The sequence below is a fragment of the Mastigoproctus giganteus genome, chromosome 5 (assembly GCF_048544385.1).
Source record: "Mastigoproctus giganteus isolate SK-2022 chromosome 5, ASM4854438v1, whole genome shotgun sequence".
Taxonomy (NCBI): Eukaryota; Metazoa; Arthropoda; class Arachnida; order Uropygi; family Thelyphonidae; genus Mastigoproctus; species Mastigoproctus giganteus.
The window spans coordinates 171,118,538-171,142,457 of record NC_143579.1 but is presented as its reverse complement, the minus strand read 5'-3'; the positions used below and the strand labels follow the sequence as shown (position 1 = coordinate 171,142,457).

The following is a 23,920-nucleotide window of genomic DNA, read 5'->3' as shown; positions in this document are numbered from 1 at the left end:
TGAATATCTGCTTGCATATACACTAATGGCTAGGACCGCAGAAAATTAAAATGTCAAGAAGTTGACATTGGTGGCCAGTGCAATGTTGAGTCAATATGATGTAATATAAACAGCGGGAAAACAAAAATGAGGGTAGGAGTGTGTTATAGGCCCAAGGCTATGACGAGTACAGTGAACAACTCCACAGAGAAACAGAATGGGCCAATAAATCAAAACGTCTTCTAAGTGGGGATTTGAAATTTCCAGCTATTGAATAGAACTTGTGGTTGGTTGGTCACTCACACACACTAGATAGACAGACATTTGTGAATCTAGTGGATAACTCTTTTCTACAGCAGCATATTATAAAGGCAAAAAGAGAGAGACCAATACTCTTGATCTGACTATCAGCAGTGATTTTTTATGCATTAAGAGTCTGCAGAAAAAAGAGATGACAGGGTATTATTAATGTGAGAAAGGTGTAACTGCCATTAATGGTAAAGTAAGGGTTTTTGATCTCGTAAAGGAGACTACAGTGGCAACAACAGCAACAGTCTTTCTGAGGTTGTTGTTACATTAGGGTTTTAGACGCATTAGTGACTAAATATATATTGTCTTTAAATGACGTGTGGTAGATTTTCTGTTTGCTGGACGAAAAGGTCTCTTTCCGTGAGAAAAACCATGCTACCGTCGGTTGAGATCGACTACTCAGCCACGTTTTGAAAAAAAGGCCCATAAAAATTCCTCACGTCATGGACGGACTCAAACTCATGTCTTTTCAAGCTGGTATGGGAACGACAGCGATTCTTCCAACTGTGGTACTCATGAGGGCCCTATGCACGTGCAATAGAGTTCGTTCTGACGTACAAAAACGCTTCTTAGAACACAGCTAATCAATAATATGTTGGAAGATGATGGCATTATCTCTATGGATTGACCGGCCTCCTCCTCTACCTGGATCCTAACGAGGACCTTTGCAATACCGAGAAGTTGCATTGCAGTTCGTTCGAATTGTACAATGATATTTAATAAGCAGCAGATAACAAGAATGGAAACAGCAGATAACAAGAATGCTGATACAACAAATCAATGCACTGCAGGTGCAAAAAATGTCTGGTAGTTGCTACGGGCCATAATCATACTAAAGTCAGTTTCCATGCATATGCCGTCCACAGTGGCGAGGAAACTTTTTTCTGTAAGCTTACGGGCAGAATATGGCCCAAGAGGCCCTTGTGCCAAAAAACCCAAATACAACAACAACAACAACAAGCTTACGGTACTTTGCTTGTGATGTGACATGATCCGATAAAGATGCAGTTGTTCATTCTTGGAGTTGCTTTGACCTTTTCTCCCTGCAGTAATGGGAAATTGCTTGACAGTACATTATGAGGTGCTGATAATAGAGAGCTATTAAGTGCTCGATAATTCCTATATTCTATTATATTATGAAATCAACAGATGTTATCTTTATTTCTGATATAGGATTCTTCTTTTTCAACAAACTCTCCTAGTCCAACGCATTAACAATTCTTTGTAAAGGCGATATAAAATTTATAAAAAATTTAAACAACTTCCCCACTGTCAGAACAATAGTGCTCCAAAACCCACAGTCTCAATATTGAGTGCTCAACCCAACTCCGGTCTACAACCACCATACCTCTTTAAATTTTAATATCGATGACGTAATGTTTTCCTTGCTGGCAGAGGTATGGTGGTTGTAGACCGCAGTTGGGTTGAGCACTCAATATTAAGATTGTGGGGTTTGGAACACTATTTTTCTGACAGTGGGGAAGATGTTTAAAATTTTATATAAATTTTATATCGCCTTTACAAAGAATTGTTAATGCGTTGGACTAGGAGAGTTGGTTGAAAAAGTAGCATCCTATGTCAAAAATAAAGGTAATTCCTGTTGATTTCATAATTATGAGGTGCGTGCACCTAAAAATTTTGGAAGAGAAATTTTGAGTACTGCGTACTGCAGTACTCAAAAATTTTGAGTACTGCGTACTGGAGACCTCATTTTAGGAGGAATGTAGATTTGCTTGAGCGTGTACAGAGAACGACAACAAGATAGGTGATTTGAATGAAGCGATCCTCTTACCAAGAGAGGCTTAAGTTTTGCAAATTGCAGCGGCTGGAGACTAGGCGCCTGCGAGGTGATCTGATTGAGGTGTATCAGGCCTTGAAGAGGTTGGGCACGCTGAATTCTGATGGGATTCTTCCAATTGTTCAGATTACGAACCTATGGGGGCATAAATTCAATTTGAGGAAAGGCAGTTGTAGAATAGGTTTGCGGAAATTTGCCTTTGGCCAATGGGTGGTTAATTGCTGGAACAAACTTCCATCTGTCATTGTGGAAGTTGATAGGTTAGCATTAGCATTAGCATTAGTAGAGGCATTTGATGCAAGAAAGCAAGCTTATGCAGCATCAGCCAAAAAAAAAAAAACCCACTTCCACTTCACCCCTCTGTTCGTTCAAAATACCTGTCCAGCTGAGCCTTAAACGTATTTAGGCTATCAACCTCCACCACAAGGGATGGAAGTCTGTTCCACCAACCAACCACCCGCTGGCTAAAGGCAAATTTCCGCACGTCTATCCTATATCTGTCTTTCCTCAATTTGAATTTATGCCCTCTCAGGTGATTTTTCTGAGCTAGAGGAAGAATCCCATCAGCATTGAGCATGCTTAAACCATTCAAGGCTTTATACACCTCTATCAGATCACCTCGCTGGTGCCTAGTCTCCAGACACTGTAATTTGCAAAACTTAAGCCTTTCTTCGTAAGAGCACTCCTTTGTTCCATTCACTAATCTTGTTGCCCTTCTCTGTACTCGTTCCAGCAGCTCTACATCCTTCTTGAAATGAGGCCTCCAGACCTGTATACAGTACTCTAGGTGTGGCCTGACCATTGCCTTATACAATGGAATAATCACCTCCTTATCCCTGCTGGAAAAATTCCTGTATATCATTGACAATACTCCATGAGCTACTCTTGCAGCCCGTCTGCACTGCTCAGAGAACTTCATATCTGCCTGCACAACCACCCCCAAGTCCCTTTCATTCTCTACCACTGTCAGTGTAGTACCACAGAGTTGATACGTTGCTCTGGGGTTGCTGTTTCCCATGTGTAGTACTTTACATTTGTCAATGTTAAACTTCATTTGCCACCTCTCAGCCCATCTGCTCAACCTTCCCAGATCCTGTTGCAGCAGCATAGTGTCAGTAGTGTCCTTGACAACCCTGCCAACCTTTGTATCATCTGCAAACTTGGACATTAAGCTTGATATACCATCATCAATATCATTTATAAATACAGAAAACAATAATGGACCCAACACTGAGCCCTGAGGGACTCCACTAATAACATTAGTCCACGATGAGCAGTGTCCATTGATTAGCACTGGTTAAATCAATTCAAGGAGGAACTGGACAAAGTTTAAAGGGAATAGCTGTGTGAATTTTTTTTTTTTTTTGGCTGATGCTACATAGCTCATACGCTTGTTTTCTTGCATCACATGCCTCTATCACTATTACTGTTCCATATTTGCAGCTTCTTTTATAGTCTTCACGTTGGCACAGTGGTTATAATCATCACCCTCCCCACACGAGGCAACCAAAGCCTGTATGCGAATCCATCTTTTTTTATTTCGTGGCTGAGTAAGTTGGGTCCAGGTGAGGATAGAAAGCTTCTCTCATACCCATCGGAAACTCAGGTATTTCGTTTCTCCTGTACGCGCCTTTGAGTATATATATGTGCCTGCACGGGTAGCGCAGTGTTACGGTCACCGCCCTCTCCACACTGGGTGGAAAAGGCCCGGGTTCGAATCCGGTCGATGACGCTAGGAACTTTTATTGGCTTTTTTTTTTACAATCCGTGGTTAAGTTAGACGGTCATAAGTGTAGATAGCAAGGGTTTTCCCCCCTCCGGAAAAACTGGGGTATTTCTTCCAGCAAAACAAGAAAATCGACCACACGTGGGTTCACAAGCAGTTTACAGACACAACACACATGGATAGTTGAAAGTTACTTTCTAATTAATCCCAGGGGCGTATTCAAGGTTGGACAGAGGGAGCAAATGCCCCACCCTTAACTAAAAATTGGAAATTTAAGAAAATGGATGTAGCAGGATTAAAAAAAAAAAAAACTCAAACGCTTGGGAGCCATGCCCCCCCTTACGATAATACATGGATTTGGTCTCCAGTCCCCCCTTACGATGATACCCGGATATGCCACTGGGTGACCCTAATATAATAGTTTAGTTTATTGTTTTTTTTTATGGGTACGTATGTCATCATATTTATACAAACATCGTTTGCGTATGCTGTGATTGTCTAATTGTTTCTACCATTGTATGGTGTGCCAGTGCTCTTTAGTGATTATTTTTAATGTCCCTTTAAACGTCACTGACAAATGCGTAAATATTCAAGTATACGGTACATGTGACAACAGATGTGTATGTTGTGAGTTAAAAATTTCATGTGATCGTGCTAGTTTGTTTTCATTGTAGATTTTAAGAAAAGACACTATATAACGCCTAAGTATACTTGTAGTAATTCTTGCTGACCCAGCTAATTAGATGCAAATTGTCAGTTTCGTTTTATTAGTAATCATCATTACGGATAACAAGCCTTGACATTATAGTATCTCATACCATAAATAACAGGTTTTATACTTTTCTTAGGTATTTTCCGAGAGTTGCTAATTCTTTATAAGGAAAACCAAAAGTATGGCTTGTCGTGCTGATGATATTGAATATAATCCTTTTTATAAATGTTTGCAGGTAAGTTTTGTCGATTTTGGATGTTTTTAGTTAAAGGCCCGTACGTGTTTTCCCATTGGTAAACTGCTGTGTATCCAATATTAGAAAAAGTTCATAACTTGTCATAAAATGACTGTAAAAATTTGCGTGTGGAAATTTAATCTATATCAAGTAACTACCAGGTTACTTGATACAGATTAAAATTTAATTATTAAAAGTAAAGGGTATTTGTATTTCTTGTCCAACTCTAACCCAAATGAAATTGTCGGTTTTATTTATTGGAGTTTGGGGGGGGGGGATTTAAGACGTACATCAATAGCTTATGTGCTATTAAGCATGTACCATTGCATAAATTTTCGAGTCGTCAGCAGTCAGATGAAGATGAAAGATTACGTCAGGGGTTCTCAAGCCGTTGGTTGTGACTTCCGGGAGATTGCGAACAACTTAAGGGGGGGGATGCAAAATTTTATTAAAAATTGCCTTAGGTTTTCAATGTGGTATATACAGTACAATTATATGGTATAAAACAAAATATTCTTATTTGATTTACCCCCCCCCCACCATGCAATTTGGGGGCACACTATAATGTTCTTTCCATCCATTTCTTTTGTGACCACCTTATAGTAGCTAATCAGATTACCAGTTTGGTTATATTCCAGATTATGGGTACACCTCCGGAAGAAATGGCTTCTTTTGCTTGAATCCGACCCGAATTACTGGCGTAAACTAACCAGCCAAAAATGAAAGTCTATTAAAAAAAAACCCACACTTCTTTTGCTTGAATCCGTCGTGAATTTGAACTTTCTCACAACTTGGTGACAAGTTGTACCCATAATCAGGAATTCAGCCACCAGGTTGCTTGATATAGATTAAAATTTAATTATTAAAAGTAAAGGGTATTTGTATTTCTTGTCAAACTCTAACCCAAATGAAATTGTCGGTTTTATTTATGGGAGTTTGGGGGGATTTGCATAAATTCATTTATCATTTTAGAGGGTTGCAGTATAGCAAAGTTTGAGAAACTGGATTAGGTGATAAACCTGACAGCAATATTTTAAATCGGCAATATAACCTGGTTCATTTGAGTCTTATGATAGATTGTTCAGAAGTCTCATCTTGACCAGGGGTTGAAATGGAAAATGTTATGTCTTCATTATTAAAAATAAGATTTTTAATACGTTTGGGAAATTGTGCATATTACTCAAGCATGCAGTGAACTAGAATGGCATCCTGGTGGGCTCTAGTTCATTTGAGCTCTCCTCTGGATTGCTGTTCTTCATCTGGAATTTTCAGTTGTTGCTCATCTGACTTTAGTTTAAGGGTTTCACTTGTTCTTGCAGTAGTCATTTGTTCTACGTTTGATGGGCTTATCCAATTTCAAATTTTTGGACTTTGTCTTCATTCTTTGACTGGTTGTTTTTTAAATTTTATCAGGGGTCGATTCCTCTTCACTTGAGGTATATTGAAGTACCAATCATTTTATAAACCTTTTCAATAATTATCAACTTATGCTTTGAAATAAATTATATTGAAAAAAAAAAAAAATCATAAATGAACCATGGATGGACTGCATCTTCCTAGTAGAAATGTGCTTAAGAATTCCAGAATGTGAACAGTCATATACTAATATATATGTATAATAGTTGCTAATCCTTTGAAATAATTATATATTAGTAGTAGTACTACTACTACTCTGTGATTGGAACTATTGTATGACTAATGCTACATTCCATAATCAAGTGCTTCATGTATCTTGAGGTATGCTTTGAGTGTCATATACAATGACATCACAGCTTGACCTCATTTTTGCACTGTGATAGGCAAGTGCCACTGTAAGAGTAATAAGTTCTTATTGTTGGAGATAGTTTGGACCTGGTGTCACATGTGATATACATAAAAATTTGTGCTTTTATGCTGTGATATTTTATGTTAGATAGTCATTTTGTACTTATTTCATTTATCACATAGATAACTCATTTTAATAACAAAATAATTATAGATAATGTCACCTTTTATGATAGTGCTTTTGGTAACTAAAATTTTGGCGCCTCCGTAGCCAGGTGGGAAGGAGCAGCAGTGCGTAGCACACGCTTCTTGATTAGACCGGGGTTCGAGCCTGTCACCACCAAATATGGAGGATGCGGAAAGGTCAAGGAATGACCACCGCATATTCTCGGAGCAATATGGCCTTAGTTGCTAAGGCTCCTAAAAACAAAATAACAACAACTAAAATTTTTATTTAATTTATTAATTTCACAACAGTCTTGCCTCTAGACAACTAATACTAATGAGGTATACTTTTACAAGAGTTTAAAGAAATACAATCAGGGTTGGACATAGGAGAGAATGTGTGTGGAGGGAATCCCTCCTAGTTTCAGAGCTGTTGTGATGACTGCCTGTTTTTAATTCATATTATTATTTTATTATCATCAAAGATCATTGCTTGTATTTGAAGTGCACATTATAAATTCCCTCTAATGTCAATTAGAATTGAACCCAGACTTCTCTAAACAGTTGGCAGATGGCTATGTATTGTTCTGACTAAGCTACCATAAAGGACCCTATACTCTATTCTTATAAGTTGTGTTTGCCAAGTTCTGTAAAATTATTTTTCCAATGACTGCACTAAAACTATACAATTATAGAATTATGTACTATTACAACTCCATCCCAAAAATTTAGAATATTTCAGAAAATGTTTGAAATTCATGGTTTAACAGTGTATTTTTGTATAAAATACTGGAAATATTTTAATACTATTATGCAGATATGCCCCATATGAATTCACAAATAATATAAATAAAGTTTTTAATTTTTAATTAATTTTTAAGAAAATTAAAAACTAAATGTTATTTTTTAACTTTAGAAAATTTGAGCCAGTTATGATTACCTTTCATAAATTATTTATTTTTGAATAAATAATTAATTAGTATATGGTATTATTATTATTAACAGCTATATGGTGCAAGGAAGCCTGACGCTTATGCTGCACCAGCCAAAAAAAAAAAAAAAAAAAAATTCCGAACCACCGAGAGAGAGAGAGGGAGAGAGAGAGAGAGGTATCAGCAATAAAGACAAAAATGATGATACTCAGCTCAGATCCCTGGGTGCACCAAGCCCACACTCACCAGATGCGAGCCCCTGGTATGGTATCCACAACTCATAATAATTTCATTGCACTTTCATTTCATTCAAAAGGTGCTAGGTTTTCACACTGAAAATTTTATTCATCGAATGAAAAGAGGTTTAGGAATGCTTTCATATTATGCTGCATAACTTCAGTTAGATCTTTGTTGTTGTTGGTTGAGGTTGATAAGTCTGCAAGTGCATTTTAGGATCCACTACATTCTTAATGGTAGATTCTTAGATTTGGTAGTGGGAGGGGACGTTATTTAAAAGTCAAATTTTTTCTTTTAAGCATAGTTTAATTAATCATATAATATTAAAAAATTTGTAATTATTGTCAGCATAATAATAAAATTTTTGTTATATTATAAAGCATTTAGGACGTAGGCCTCAAGCTATGGAAAAGTCTAGACTTAAAACAATGCTGCTCTGCTAATATTCTGTTCATTCAGATTTGGCTATGTATTATTGATGCTCTCGCACTATACTTATACATAGTCTGGACTTTTCCATAGCTTGAGGCTTATGCCCTAAACACTTTATAGTCTAAGTACATCATACACCATCAGGCATCTCTCATATTGTGGAGTTATACTTCATAACTGTTTTGCCATCATTGCATCACTCAGGTACCTACCCACTCACCGAAGAAGGGGCCAAATAGCCCTGAAACGGCACCAGGGAGAGCCTGATGATGTCCGGAGTTTCCAAGAATAGGTAACAACAGCCTTCTCCACTGGGGAAGCATTGCCTATTCGAAGAGTTTGAGTTTTTGAGTGGTGTGAGTTGAAGGAGTTACTGTCCCTTTCATTCTTCTACACTGTTTCTTTTCCTTTTCCACTCCTACTATTACTTTCCCTCTACCTTTTTGCTTTTCTAAGTCTAATAGCGACAACTGGATAGTCGAGTTATTATCCCACACAAATACAAAATAGCCCTGAAACAGTGCCGTCTGGGTGGTGGTATCCATCTGAGAATAAGTAACATTAGTCTTCTCCTCAGGTGAAGCGTTACCTATTCGAAGTAGTGCAATATCATGGCAACTCGTGAAGGTATTCACAATATGAGATATAACTTAAAACGATGCCGCTTTGCTAATATTCTGTTCATTCAGATTTTGCTATGTATTATTGATGCTCTCGCACTATACTTATACGTAGTCTAAAATCTTAGTTATTAAAGAAACAAAACATCTGCATGTTAAGAAATATATAGTATCAGTATTGGCAAATGATGAAAGGAAGTAAGATATATAGCATCAGCCAAAAAAAAAAAAAAACTTCCCACATCACGTGCCCATCCCCTCTAATAATTTTTCTAATTCCTAAAATTTATTCCAACTACCCATTCCACAATATTAGGGGGGAAGTTTGTTCCAACGATCAACTACTTCAGTGGTTTTCAACTGGGATGCCGCAACAACATTCCCGGGGTGCCACGTAATTTGGGTTTAAGTTACTTAAACTTATTATTTTTTAATTTATATGTTTATTTCATTATAAAAAGGTGTACAATATCTTTTTAATTTTATGTTGATCTATAATTAATGTTTAATTAGTACCTCTATATAAAGAATAAAATTATATACTGTATATATATATATATATATAAGTTGTATTATGAAATGTAATTTTTATAATTATATTATTGTAATAAATATCATATAACACACACACACACACACACGATATATTGAGAAAATTGAAAAAGGTTGAAAACCACTGAATGTTATTAAAAAAAAAGGTTGAAAACCACTGAACTACTTGCTGGTTGAAAGCAACTTTCCACATGTCTGTCCTGCAACAATTCTTTCTAAATTTAAATTTAAGCTCCCTCTTGCATTGTCTGAGCAAGAGTAAGGATGCCATCAGCATTTAGCCTTCTCCATCCATTCAGAGGTAGACACCTAGTTTTGAGATGCTACAATTTGCAGAATTGAAACCGCTCTTGGTAAAAATAACATTTTGTTCTCCTCACCAGTCTCGTTGCTCTTCTCTTTACCTACTACAGCAGATCCATATACTTCCTAAAATGAAGCTTCCACACATGTATGCAGTACTAAAGATGTGGCCTTACCATTGCTTTACAAGTACAATAATTACAAATTGGAGCAGAATGGTATTAAGGGTAAGTTGCTACAATGGATAAAAGGATGGTTAAGTGGGAGAAGACAGAGGGTGATAATCAATGGGTGCTGCTCTTCGTGGACTAATGTTATTAGTGGAGTCCCACAGGGTTTGGTGTTGGGTCCACTGTTGTTTTGTATATTTATCAATGATATTGATGAAGGTATATCAGGCTTAATGTTGAAGTTTACAGATAGTACAAATTTTGGCAGGGTTGTTAATGACAGCAGTGGCAGTGTGCTACTGCAACAGGATCTAGATAATTTGGGCAGATGGGCTAAGAAGTGGCAACTGAAGTATAACCTTGACAAATGCTAGTACTGCATATGGGTAGAAGTAACCCCAGAGAAACGTACCAACTGTGTGGTACTACACTTAAGGTGGTAGAAAATGAAAAAGACCTAGGAGTAATTGTGCAGTCAGATATGAAGTTTTCTGAGCAGTGCAGACAGGCTGCCAGGGCAGTTCATGGGGTTTTGTCAATGATACAAATATATAGGAATTTTGCTAGCAGGGAAAAGGAGGTGATTGTCCCTCTGTATAAGGCAATGGCCTTGAGTACTGCGTACAGGTCTGCAGGCCTCATTTTAGGAAGGATGTAGATTTGCTTGAGCGTGTACAGAGAAGGGCAACAAGATTGGTGAGGGGGTTGAAGGGATCCTCTTACCAAGAGAGGCTTAAGTTCTGTAAATTGCAGTGGCTGGAGACTAGGCACCTGCGCAGTGATCTGATTGAGGTGTATAAGGCGCCTTGAATGGGTTGAGCACGCTGAATTCTGATGGGATCCTTCCACTTGTTCAGATTACGAACCTAAGGGGGCATAAATTCAAATTAAGAAAGGACAGATGTAGAATAGATGTGCGGTAATATGCCTTTAGCCAGCAGCCAGCAGGTGGTTAATTGCTGGAACAAACTTCCATCCGTCGTTGTGGAAGTTGATAGGTTGAATAAATTTAAGGAGAAACTGGACAGGTATTTGGAGGGAATGTTGTGGTTTTTTTTTTTTTTTTTTTGGCTGATGCTGCATAAGCTCATACATTTGCTTTCTTGCATCACATGCCACTACTACTACTACTTCCTTGTCTCTGGTGGCAAAATTTCTGTATATCATTGATAAAAACCCCATGAGCTGTCATAGCAACTCGTCTGTACTGCTTAGAGCATTTTGTGTCTGACTGCATGGTTAATCAAGGTCTTTTTTGGGATTACTGCTGCCATATGCAGTACTTGCATTTGTCAATATTGAACTTCAGCTGCCACTTCTCATTCCTTCTGCCTAATTTGTCCAGATCTTGTTGCAATAGCATACCCTGGTAACCATCCTACCAACATTTTTATTATCTGCAAATATTGGAGATTAACCTGATTGCAAATTACATTAATAAATTTTGGTATTCCCATCAATAGTTATGATCATCACTGGTTGGGCAGTGTTGTTTTCCTCTTTCCTTTTAGTGTTAACATAAGCAAAGAATTCTTCACTGCTTTTCTTTATATTCTCAGCCAAAGGCTCCTCATAATCTGCCTTAGCTTGCCTAACCCCTCTTAGTGATTTGATTTCAAACTAATTTGTACTTACTGTATGTTCTGTGTCCCTGCTAATTTCGAATCACCACATGCATTTTTATTTTCTGCCACTAGCCTAATCAGTTCAGCTGACATCCATTTTGGTCTTAACTTTCAAAGGTTGGCAGGGTTGTTAATGACAGCAATATTGTTGGCAGCATTTCAACAATATCTCTTGGTATAAAAAGCTTAGTAGCTTCTAAGATTACTTCCCCGAATGCCCCCATTTAGAATTTGCAGTTGTTAACATTATCAGTTGGTCTCACTAAAACAAATTTAAAAATTGTCTATGACTGCTATACTCTTCTTTACAAAAGAAAAGTACCTTCCCCTTGATAGTAGTGACATCTTTATGTAGCTCCCACATTAATAGATGCCTCCGTAGCCAGGTGGGCAAGAGCAGCAGTGCTTAGCACATGCTTCTTGATTAGACCAGGGTTTGAGCCCGTGCCCACCAAATACAGAATGCGGAAAGGTCAGAGAATGACCACCGCATATCACCGGAGCAGTATGGCCTTAGTTGCTAATGCTCCTAAAAACCAAATAACAAACAAACAAACCCACATTAGTAAATTATGATCACTGCTGCCTAGTAGTTCCTTTACCTGTATGTTTATGCAGGTTACAACAAGACTGTCTTTAGGTACAGACCCGTACAGACACAAAACAAAAAATATATATATAAAAATAGTTGCATGTTCCTTTTTCTCTGATGATTAAATTTTATTAAAAGAATGTCTATATTAACTGTGTTAATATAGACATTCTTTTGTGCTGTCTACAAATAGAAAGAAAGTAGAATGAAATTGGCCATTTGATGGTTAGCCACTAACAATCTTTGTGGTTGATTTATTCTAGTAAAAGTATTGAAGATGTGCTTTGTGTGTGTGTGTGTGTTTATTTAAACCCCAAACACGAGATGTATTAGAACCTACAGTACTTAGTACCGTGCTTGGTTTGGAGGTTGAGAAAATGAAAGAACATATTTGTTGACATTAGACTTGAACTTCTGTAGACTGTAATTTTCAGAAAATACGTATGAAGGAAGGTTATTCCAGAAAATGGCAGTTGAATGAATAAACAAAGCAGATGAAAAGTTGGTTCTGTGAGTTTGAAGTTAACAGTAAATGGATGTTGGCTGGTGGTGGCACGTGTTCGGACAGTTTTGAAAGAGAGAGCTAGAATTATAGAAGCCAATTCAGAAGAACAGTGCCGATGGAAGTATCTGTAGAAAAGGCATGCAGCAGAAACAGTATGTCTATGAGACAGGGAGTGGAGAGACTCTGTTAGAGAGGAGTCATTAATTAGCCTAACTCCCTCTTCTGAATGGAATCTAGAAGCCTGAGAGAGGTTATAGGGGCCAACTCCCCAGATGTGGGAACAATATTCCATGGTAGGGCAGATTTGTACAGAGTGAACAGCTGTTTGGAAGAAAAGTAACGCCAAGAGCGAAAGAGAAAACCAAGTTTTTTAGATACAGAGGAAACAATATTTGTAATGTGCTTGTGCCAAGAGAGATTAGAAGTCAGGTTAATCCACAAAAGAGATATATCATCTTGCTAGAAATTGGAGTGTAACCAAAGATAAGTATAAGAGCAGAAGAATCCTTTTTGTGAGATATAAAACAAGACTGAATTTTAGAAGGATTGAAATCAACTAAGTTGTTTTTGCCCCACTGGAGAATTACCTGGAGATTGGAATTGGTAGTGAATATTCGAGACATTGAACCTGATTGAGCAGGGCAAGGTTTCTCAAACTGGAATGCAATGTGCTGTCATCGGCAGAACTGTGGATAGAATTTCCAGTCAATGGAAGAAGGTCATTAGTATACAAGAGGAAAAGAGTGGGGGAAATAACTGAACCTTGAGGGACACCAGCATTAGTGGAGAAGTTAGAAGATAGAGAGCCATCTACCCTCAGTGACTGTTCAGAGAGAAAACTGGATAGCCAATCACAAAAAACAGTTGGCAAACCATAAGATGGAAGCTTGTTTAGAAGACCTTTATGCCAAACACTGTTGAAAGCCTTTGAGATGTCAAGAGCAACTGCTTGTGTTTCACCGAACTTTTCCATTGAATTTGTCCATAAATGGATAACATAAGCCAGAATACAACCCGTGGATCAACACTGACGGAATCCATACTGTTGATTGTTGATCAGACGGAAGGTTTCTAGGTAGTTTAAGAGTTGGCAGTTATTTGATTTCTCCATTACTTTAGAAATAGTAGAAGTAATTGCAATGGGACGATAATTGAATGAGAGGGATTTGTCTTTCTAGGAACTGGCTGGATATGAGCAAATTTCCAAGCAGAAGGAAAAACACCTTTGGAATAAGAAAGTGAAAAAAGGCCGCAAAAATACGAGTAAGTTCAGGAGCACAGGTTTTGAGAACAAGTGGAGAAATACCATCAGTACCTGGAGCTTTCTTAGCATCGAGATTTATCAAAATCCTTCTGACATCCTTTTGACGGAAGACCACAGAAGGTGTTGAATGGAGTGTGTTGGGAATGGTGGGAGGTGTTTTACCAAGATCATTAATACGTGAGTTGGAAGAAAAATGGGATGCTAGCAGGTCAGCTCAATCCTTGGCCAAAGTGACAACAGAACCATCTGGTTTTGACAGAGGTGGGAGCAGAGATGGGCAAAAGTTGCGGCCAATAGCTTTGGCAAGAGACCAGAATGCTCGGCTACCATTAGGGCAAGAAGCAAGTTTTCTACTCTTAGCCTGTTCAAACTCTAGTTTGGACTGATTAATAACTGCTTTACAATTGTTGCGAGCTTTTGTGTAGGCAGAAAATGAAACTGAACAATTAGAAACAAGCCAATTACGATATGCAACATTCTTCTCTTGAACAGCCTTAGCACATTTATTGGAAAACCAAGGTTTAGATAAGGGACGAGATTTTAAAGTGGAGTGTGGGATAAAGGATTCCATTCCTGCAAGAATAATTTCACTGACATGATCTGAGCAAACATTGACATCAGAAGTTTTGAAACAGTAATCTGACCAAGGAAAAGAAGAAAAGAAGTCTCGCAGGTCATCCCATTTTGCATTCTTGTAATGCCAAACAACACAAAGTTGGGAATAACCATGAGATAAAGGCTCCATTGGAGAAGAGACAATCACCAAGTTGTGATCTGAGGTGTTTAAAGGACCACTCACTTCGACCATGTACTTAGAAGGGTTGTTTTGAGAAATAGATCAAGCGTGTTGGCTGTGTGGTTAGGATTGTCCAGTATTCTGGTAGGTTAATGAACAATCTTGCGAGGTCATTAGTAATTGGAAAAGCCTCAGCATCTCAACCAGCTGGGTCGGTGTGACTATAAAACGGAAGTCAGCTGGTGTTGTGAATTAAAATCACCAAGGAAAATTATCTCACTGTTAGGAAAGTTACAAAGAGAGGAAATCAAAGGGCTCCAAGTGATTAGTGGAGTTGGGAGAATTGTAGAGACAACAGATGAATTTGACAGAATGAGGTAGAGAGATTTTAAGCCAGAGAAGATCTAAAAGAGGAGATTCCAAATTACCAAGTCTCTGATAGGGAATATCGAAATGGACATATGTACAGGTTCCACCTTTGAGGCAAAAGGAATCGTACAGTGAATATGGGCAACTGAAATGAGTAGTAGTTGAATCAGTCGATAACTGAGTTTCTGTCAGAAAAGTACATGGAGTTTGGCAGAGTGCAAGTGGAAATGGACATCGTTGAGATTAGAACTGAGACCACGTGTGTTTTTGTAACGAACTAGGAAGTGTTTGGGAAGTTTAGATATTTTTGCAGATAAGCGTACTGTATTAGTTTGACAATTCATGGTGTATTCAATGGTGTAGCAGTACTGCTGCCAATTTTTCTCAAGGTCATGAGTAATTTATTGCGTATAATAACCCCGTAGAAAATTCCAGAACTATTTATAACAGGTTCCTGTCTCCCCCCCCCCTTTTTTTTCTAGTGGAACTTATCCTCACTGGTATTTCTGAATGGACATCCTATTTTCCACCATACTTCTGTAACCATCACACTTGCCCTTAATCTGTATTAAACTTAACTTAGTGTCTAAATTTAACTCTACTATAATTTAAACTCCAATTTGCCCTCAACCTAATTTCCAGTGCCTCACACACACCTATATGGCGAAGGTAAAAAAAAGCCAACACAAGAACTATGGGAAACTTCGGATTACTTACTGGCCAAGCTGGTTTGACGCTACCGCACTAGTGCTGCTTGCTCGATAAACAGATGTTAGGTGTTATTGGTCTGGAATAGAAGTTGAGAACAATATAAAGTAAGTCCCCAACTTACGTAAATTTGAACTAATGTACTTTTTTTTTTTTTCACTTTTTTTTTGTTTTTTTTTGTTTTTTTAGGATTTTAAATTTAAAACAGAAAAAAAAAAAAAAAAAAATCAGTAATGACAAACACAGCACGCACAAATTGCACAAGTGAGATACGGAGTAACAAGCTTAAAAAATAAGAATGAAGAGAAGATTCTGAAAATTTATTTTTGTTTTCAAACTTCAATCATATAAAAAAAACTTTTTATATGATTGAAGATTTCAGTGAAGGGGACACACATTTCACCATAGTAACTTAAAAACCCACAGAATTCCAGCTATTGGTATTTTCACAAATGCGATAAGATTGAGTTTACTACCCATTTTTAAATGAATTGCACTAACCCAATAAACCAGAAACTGCAAATTGTCTTTATTGTTTTATGGTAGTGACCTCCACAAATGTGCTTTAATGTAAAGTTTAATGTAACGTAAAGTAAAATGTGAGCACGTGAGCTCGTGTGAGGTTGATAATAGTGTTTCTGCCTTAACCCTGTGAAGTTCTTTACAGAAAATTTCATTTTGACCGTTATCATTGTGCCGTCTAATTAAATAAGTGACAGCGGTACTAGTAAATCTACCAAGAAAAGGAAAACGATTGATTTGGATCAGAAAATTAAAATAATAAGGATTTATGAAAATGGTCAAACATTTAACAAGTATCATGCCAAATTTAGATTTGTCAATGTCATCAGTGAACACAATAATAAAGGACAAAGATAGACGAGAAGCGGTGAAGGGATTGGCACTAATGAAGTCAACTATAATAACCAAGGCTACGAAATACATATCAGTTTTTACAGTACAATAACATGAGTTTTTTCCTTTTATGTTTTCTTTCTTTATGTGCTGTCCCGAGATAAAGTTTTTAATTGAACTAATTAAAAATATATACAGTAAACTTTCAGAATAATGGCACCTTCGGGGATTGAAGGTGCCATTATTTCGATTTTTCCGTTATCTAGAAAGCTTTATTTTTAATATATTTAATGCAGAAATAATGAGGCTAAATAAGAAATAGAGAGATTAAGAATGCAATGTTATTAACTGCACGTAAAAAACATAAACAATTTGATGATCCAATGTTACAGTAGACTTCAGAATAACAGCACCTTCTGGGATTGAAAGTGCCATTATTTCGAATTTTCTTTTATCTAGAAAGTTTTATTTTTAATATATTTAATGCAGAAATAATGAGGCTAAATAAGAAATAGAGAGATTAACTGCATATAAAAAACATAAACATCTTGATGATCCAATTTATATTCTGTCATTAATACACTACTGCTTACGCTCCGTTCTATTTTCTTTATTATATGAAATTTAGTCTGCACACGTAGCACAGTGGTATCATCACCATTCTCCCCACACTGGGTGGAAAAGACCCAAGTTCGAATCCCCTCGATGATGCGAGGGAATTTTATGAGATTTTTTCATTCCATGGCAGAGTTTTTTTTTATTTATTTTATTATTATTATTATTATTATTATCCACATAGTGCAAGGAAACCCGAGGCTTATGCTGCACCAGCCAAAACAAAAATTTCCGAGTTACCCTGAGAGAGAGAGAGAGAGCGAGAGCGAGCGTGCCAAAAGTAGAAGGGAATCACCAAGAAAGAGAAGAATGATGATATCCAGCTCAGGACCCTGGGTGTGCCAAGCCCATACTCACCAGATGTGAGCCTCTGGGTATGTTAGTTGTCAGGCATAGATAGTCAGGTTTTTTCCTCAGGAAACTGGGGGTTTTTGTCCAGCAAAACAGAAAAATCGACCAGAGAACACACAATTTACAGACACAATACACATGGGTATATGTAAGAATTTGAGCATGCTCTGTGCTGATGGGATTCTTCCTCTTGCTCAGAATAATCGCCTAAGAGAGCATAAATTCAAATTGAGGAAAGACAGTTGTAGGATAGATGTGCGGAAGTTTGCCTTTAGCCAGCGGGTGGTTGATTGCTGGAACAAACTCCCATCTGTTGTAGAAGTTGATAGCTTAAATAGATTCAAGGCAGAACTAGACAAACATTTGGAGCGAGTGGATGGGTGAAATGAGCAGGGTGTGTGGTTTTTTTTTTTTTTTTGGCTGATGCTATGTAAGCTTGCTTTCTTGCATCATGTGCCTTTATTAATGCTAATGCTAATGTTAGCATAGTAATAACTGATTCCTAGTCCTTGTAGTTTTTTGTTTCAGATAAGAAACAAAAAAAAAAAAAAAAAAGTCCCTAAAACGACAACACTGGCCATAACTAGACTGTTATGTGATAAATTTGTGTATTGTGAAATAAAACATATTGCCCTCCGACAACAGAGTGCGCCTACACCCAAAAAATTTAAAATAAATTCCTCCACACTAGAATAAAATCGGACTGCTGTATACAGTGAAACTTCTCCTAACGGACACCTCTCTTTAACGGACATCTCTCTACAACGGACATTTTCAAATTTCCCAACTCACCTCTATTGGTTTTAACGTGTTTTCAGCTTCTGTCTAGCAGACATTCTCTGTAACGGATGCGGACAGGCAATCTGCACTGTTTCGTTTAGATTAGCACTTAATTTGATCTCCCCATAACAGACAGCGAGCGAGCTCACGGCCCTTTTTCTAGGAACGTTTCTCTACATATTGCCTCAATCGTGTGTTTATTTTCTATTTCCGATTCTCTGAACTTTATCAAGGTTTACGTTGTGGTTCTAAACCCTTTTTCAAGAATTTTAAGGCACGTGTAAAACTTCTGATGAATTCGGTGTGTGCAGGGGTAGGGGGGAATTTGGCGGCTTTTCGTCTTTTCAGTTTCAGTTTTCAGTTTTGTTCAGTGTCGTGTGAAGTGCACAATGTCTTCTCGTAAACATTTAACTTTAAAAGATAAAGTCGAACTCATTAATGTGTATGATTGGCAAAAAAATAGTGTTCGCAATCTCGCTGCAAAATTCAAAATCGGGAAGATGCAGGTAAGCGACATCCTAAACAAAAAAAAAAATGAACTTAACTGTTCAAACAATTTTGGCAACACATAAATGATCAGGTTCAAAAATCATTCCCGAAAACTGTTGGACTTCAAATTGTCGCGAACGTGCTAAAAAAATTCCCATTAATGGGCCTATTATTAGGGAAAAGGCTTTGGACGTTGCGAAATCTATGGGAGTAAATGAGTTCAAAGCTTCTGTGGGATGGGTAGACAAGTTCAAAACTCGATTTAAAATTTCTTGGAAAACCGTAAGTGGTGAAGGTGGATCTGTTGATACTGGGGTTGTAACAGAGTGGACCGTCAAATTGGAAGATTTATGTCGTGATTTTGAAGTTAAGGATATTTACAACTGTGACGAAACAGGGTTGTTTTTTAAAGCTCTTCCTGAAAAAACAGAGTCTAAAAAATGAAAAGTGCCGGGGCGGAAAAATTTCTAATGAATGCTTGACTGTACTATTGTGTACAAATATGCTGGGAGACTTTGAACAACCTCTTGTTATAGGAAAACCACAAAATCCTTGTTGTTTCAAGGGCATAAAGTTGAATCTTTTGAATGTTGACTGGAAGTCTAATAAAAAAGCGTGGATGACACGAGATATCATGAGCAAATGGATAAGTCACTTTAACCAAAACATGATTCGTCAAAACAGAAAAATTATTCTTTTCATGGAGAATGCTGCATCTCACCTGCACATTGAATTGTCCAACATTCAAATGCCACCAAACACATCTGCAGAGTGTCAGCCCTTGGATCAAGGGATAATAAAAAATTTTAAACTTCACTACAGAAAACGTGTTTTAAGACATCTCATTGCAAACATGAACGATGTAACGTGTAACGAGCGACCTTGCAAAGAAAATCAGCATCCTAGATGCGATTCAATGGATTTCCTTTTCAGTAAACGCAATTAGAAAACAAACTCGTGAACTGTTTTGTAAAGTCTGGCTTCTCAAACGCAAAAATTGAAGTTGTGAGCAGCAATGTGGAGCACCAAGAAGAACAAGAACTTCAACATCTAATAATAAATAATGTAAGATACTTCCGCTACAAGTGATCCTGGCTACAAAGATATAGACTCGAACCTCACTACAGAAGATGGTGCTCTAAATATCAACGACATTATCTTCGATATTTTTCAAGAAGTTCCTCATGAGGATGAAGAAATGGAAGGAGATCATTCTGTCGAAGAACATATTAACGACGAACCACCAATGAAAATAGAAGAAGCGCTCATACAAATCAATTGTTTAAAAATGTTTTTCACCGCTGAAGAAGATACTGAAGGACTTTCAATGGTTTCTTCACTCCAAACAAATGTTGAAAACAAAATTATCAGCCGGAAGAAGGTGCAGAAGAAAATAAGTGATTACTGTATGTATTTTTCTTAAGATAAAGTCATAATATGCATAGCACAATTGTATGTATATTATTTACAAAAATATTGTGCAAAATCTGTATATATTTTAATTTAATTTTACATTAAACGTTTAACGATTTTTCTTGCTTTCTTTTTTTTTTTTCTCCCTCAGACTTCTCTCTAATGGACAGATTTTCGTTCCCCATGGCTGTCCGTTAAAGGGAAGATTCACTGTATTTATATTTGACACTGGTTTTGCTGAATATTTCTTGACTATCTTTTATTTACTAATATTTCTATAAGCTTGGCATCAAACTAAACAATACTCAGGTGGCTAGTTGCCAGGTTGATAGAATGGGTTACATTTAATTTTAAAAAAAATTGCTCATATATTAATGAAATTCGTTAATGATTTTGAGAAATGAATTTTGTTTCCAAATTTCATGGGCCCTTTTCAAGCTGGGGCAGTAATGCAGTTACATTGACTTTGTTATGCTACTGACTGGTGCACTACACAATGTAGCCATGCTATCATTAGTACTCCTTTCCATATTTAGTGATTGAATATGAAATGACTCGGGTCCGGTGTTCATATTCTTAATGCTGGGTATGGCATCCGATTGTTAATAAAATAATTAATAACAAAAAATGTGACAAGGAATATTTCTAAAATTATTTTATTAATGTATAAAGGTCTGTGAAAGTTTTAATGAATTAAATTATTAAAAAATAGAAAAAAAAAAACATTTCAACTATTATTTTAAGGCACCAAAATGCTTATCAAGATTGTATTATTTTTTCTACTAAATTTTTTTTAAAAATTTCAATTTCTATGCTCCCTCAGTTGGGGCCACCTAGATCAGGGGCCCTGTTGCGGTGCATCCAGTGTACCCCCATCTGCACGGTCCTAGTTGCTGGGGACCCCGAGATTTCTTCATCATGCACTGAGATTCCACATTTGAATTGTTTATATCAATGTGCAAAAACACTGTAACCTGGGTAGTCTTCTCCATAAACAGCAACATTTCTTTGTAGATTGTTTTGGGTGTTTTCCCTTAAAGAAAGAGGAACTGAATCACATCTTATTCCACTTTATCCATTGATACTTCATTCATCGTGCAAATAAAAAAAACCCTTTCTGATAACCAAAATTTGTGTGTTCGCTGTAGAGATTTCAAGGTATCAAACAAAAAAAATTTCATCTTTCTATCACAACTATTTCTGAGTAATTACAAAACTTTTTTGAATCTTCTCCTCATGCCCTTGTACTTTTGGCAATGGAAAAACAAATACAACTGCATGACTACTTCTGACTACTCCCATAACAGTTAATAGTTAGAATTAGTAGAGGCATTTGATGCAAGAAAGCAAGCTTATGCGGCATCAGCCAAAAAAAAAAAATAAATAAATAAAAAAATAAAAATAAAAAATAACCACTTCCACTTCACCCCTCTGTTCGTTCGAAATACCTGTCCAGCTGAGCCTTAAACTTATTTAGGCTATCAACTTCCATGACAAGGGATGGAAGTCTATTCCACCAACCAACCACCCGGTGGCTAAAGGCAAATTTCCTCACGTCTATCCTACATCTGTCTTTCTTCAATTTGAATTTATGCCCTCTCAGGTGATTATTCTGAGCAAGAGGAAGAATCCCATCAGCATTGAGCATGCTCAAACCATTCAAGGCTTTATACACCTCTATCAGATCACCTCGCTGGTGCCTAGTCTCCAGACTAGAAAACTGTAATTTGCAAAACTTAAGCCTTTCTTCATAAGAGCACCCCTTTGGCGCCTCCGTAGCCAGGTGGGCAGGAGCAGTGCGTAGCACACGCTTCTTGATTTGGCCTGGGTTCGAGCCGGATACCCACACCACCAAATACGGAGAATGCGGAAAGGTCAGGGAATGATCACTGCACATCCCGGAGCAATATGGCCTTAGTTGCTAATGCTCCTAAAAACCAAACAACAACAGCACCCCTTTGTTCCATTCACTAATCTTGTTGCCCTTCTCTGTACTCGTTCCAGCATCTCTACATCCTTCTTGAAATGAGGCCTCCAGACCTGTATACAGTACTCTAGGTGTGGTCTGACCATTGCCTTATACAATGGAATAATCACCTCTTTATCTCTGCTAGAAAAATTCCTATATATCATCGACAATACCCCATGAGCTACTCTTGCAGCCCGTCTGCACTTCTCAGAAAACTTCATATCTGCCTGCACAACCACCCCGAATTCCCTTTCATTCTCTACCACTGTCAGTGTAGTACCACAGAGTTGATACGTTGCTCTGGGGTTGCTATTTCCCATATGTAGTACTTTACATTTGTTAATGTTAAACTTCATTTGCCACCTCTCAGCCCATCTGCTCAACCTTTCCAGATTCTGTTGCAGCATAGTGTCAGTAGTGTCCTTGATAACCCTGCCAACCTTTGTATCGTCTGCAAACTTGGACATTAAGCTTGATATACCATCATCAATATAATTTATAAATACAGAAAACAATAATGGACCCAATAATGAACCCTGAGGGACTCCACTAATAGCATTAGTCCACGATGAGCTGTGTCCATTGATTACTACTCTCTGTCTTCTCCCCCTCAACCACCCCTTTATCCATAGCAGCAATTTTCCTCCAGTGCCATACTGCTCCAATTTGTGCAGCAGTCTTCCATGTGCAACAATATCAAAAGCCTTTCTAAGATCCAAGTATATAATATCAAAGTTATTCCCTGCATCCAGTACTTTTGTGACTGCATCATAGTATCCAATCAAATTGGTCAGGCAAGACTTCCCCTTAACAAAACCCTGCTGTGTCTGAGCTATAACTGAAGTCTTGTCTAGATGATCCTGCAGTGCTTCTTTAACCAGTGCCTCCATTAATTTTCCAGAAACAGAAGTTAAACTAACAGGTCTATAATTACTTATGTCGCCCTTTGATCGATCCTCCTTTGTGAATTGGGGTCACATTTGCACATCTCCAGTCCATGGGTACTTCCCCTGAGTCCAAGGAAGCTCTCATAATTATGGCTAAGGGTTTGCTTACTTCCTTTGCTGCCTCCTTTAATATAACTGGATAGATCCCATCCACCCCAGGTGCCTTTTTTGTATTTATCTTCAACAATTTCTCCTCCACTTTACTCTCAGTTATTACAAGATTCTCTACCTTACTGCCAGAGTTGAATACACCTCTGGCATTACCCTCGCTGAATAACTCCTCATGTGTGAATGTCCTAGCAAAATATTCATTCAGTTTGTTAGCTACCTGAGCAGGATCATCAACAGTTGACCCATCGATATCAAGTGGACCAATCTGATTCATCCCCTTCCTTCTAGAGTTTACATAAGTAAAGAACTCTGCTGTTTTTCTTTGCATCCCTTGCCAAAGATTTCTCGTAATCTGCCTTCACCTGCCTAACCTCCTTTGTAACTTGGTTACAGATCAACTTGTATCTATCATTGGCTTCTGTGTTACGTGTTAATTTGTATGTATCCTATGCATTTTTCTTCTCTGCCATATGTCTGATTAGTTCATCTGACATCAACTTAGGCCTAAACCTTGAACAATATCTCTCAGTTGGTATGTAAAGCCTAGTAGCTTCCAAGATAAGTTCTTTGAATGCTTCCCATTTTGAATTTGCTCTTGGTAACATCATCAGTTGGTCCCACTGTATAGAATTTAAATACTGTCTCAGTCCATCGTAG

General features: G+C 37.5%; 1 protein-coding gene across 1 annotated transcript in view; it reads left to right on the top strand.

Annotated features, from left to right (window-relative positions):
* Positions 1-4,148: 4,148 nt before the first annotated feature.
* The window catches only part of LOC150085841 (ankyrin repeat domain-containing protein 27-like), a 289,235-nt gene continuing 269,463 nt past the window's right edge, over positions 4,149-23,920 (top strand). The window contains exons 1-2 of the mRNA XM_090373518.1: positions 4,149-4,258; positions 4,661-4,759. Coding sequence (XP_090229644.1) covers positions 4,706-4,759 — 54 coding nt within the window. The 5' untranslated portion in view covers positions 4,149-4,258; positions 4,661-4,705. The remainder of the gene's footprint in view (positions 4,259-4,660; positions 4,760-23,920) is intronic.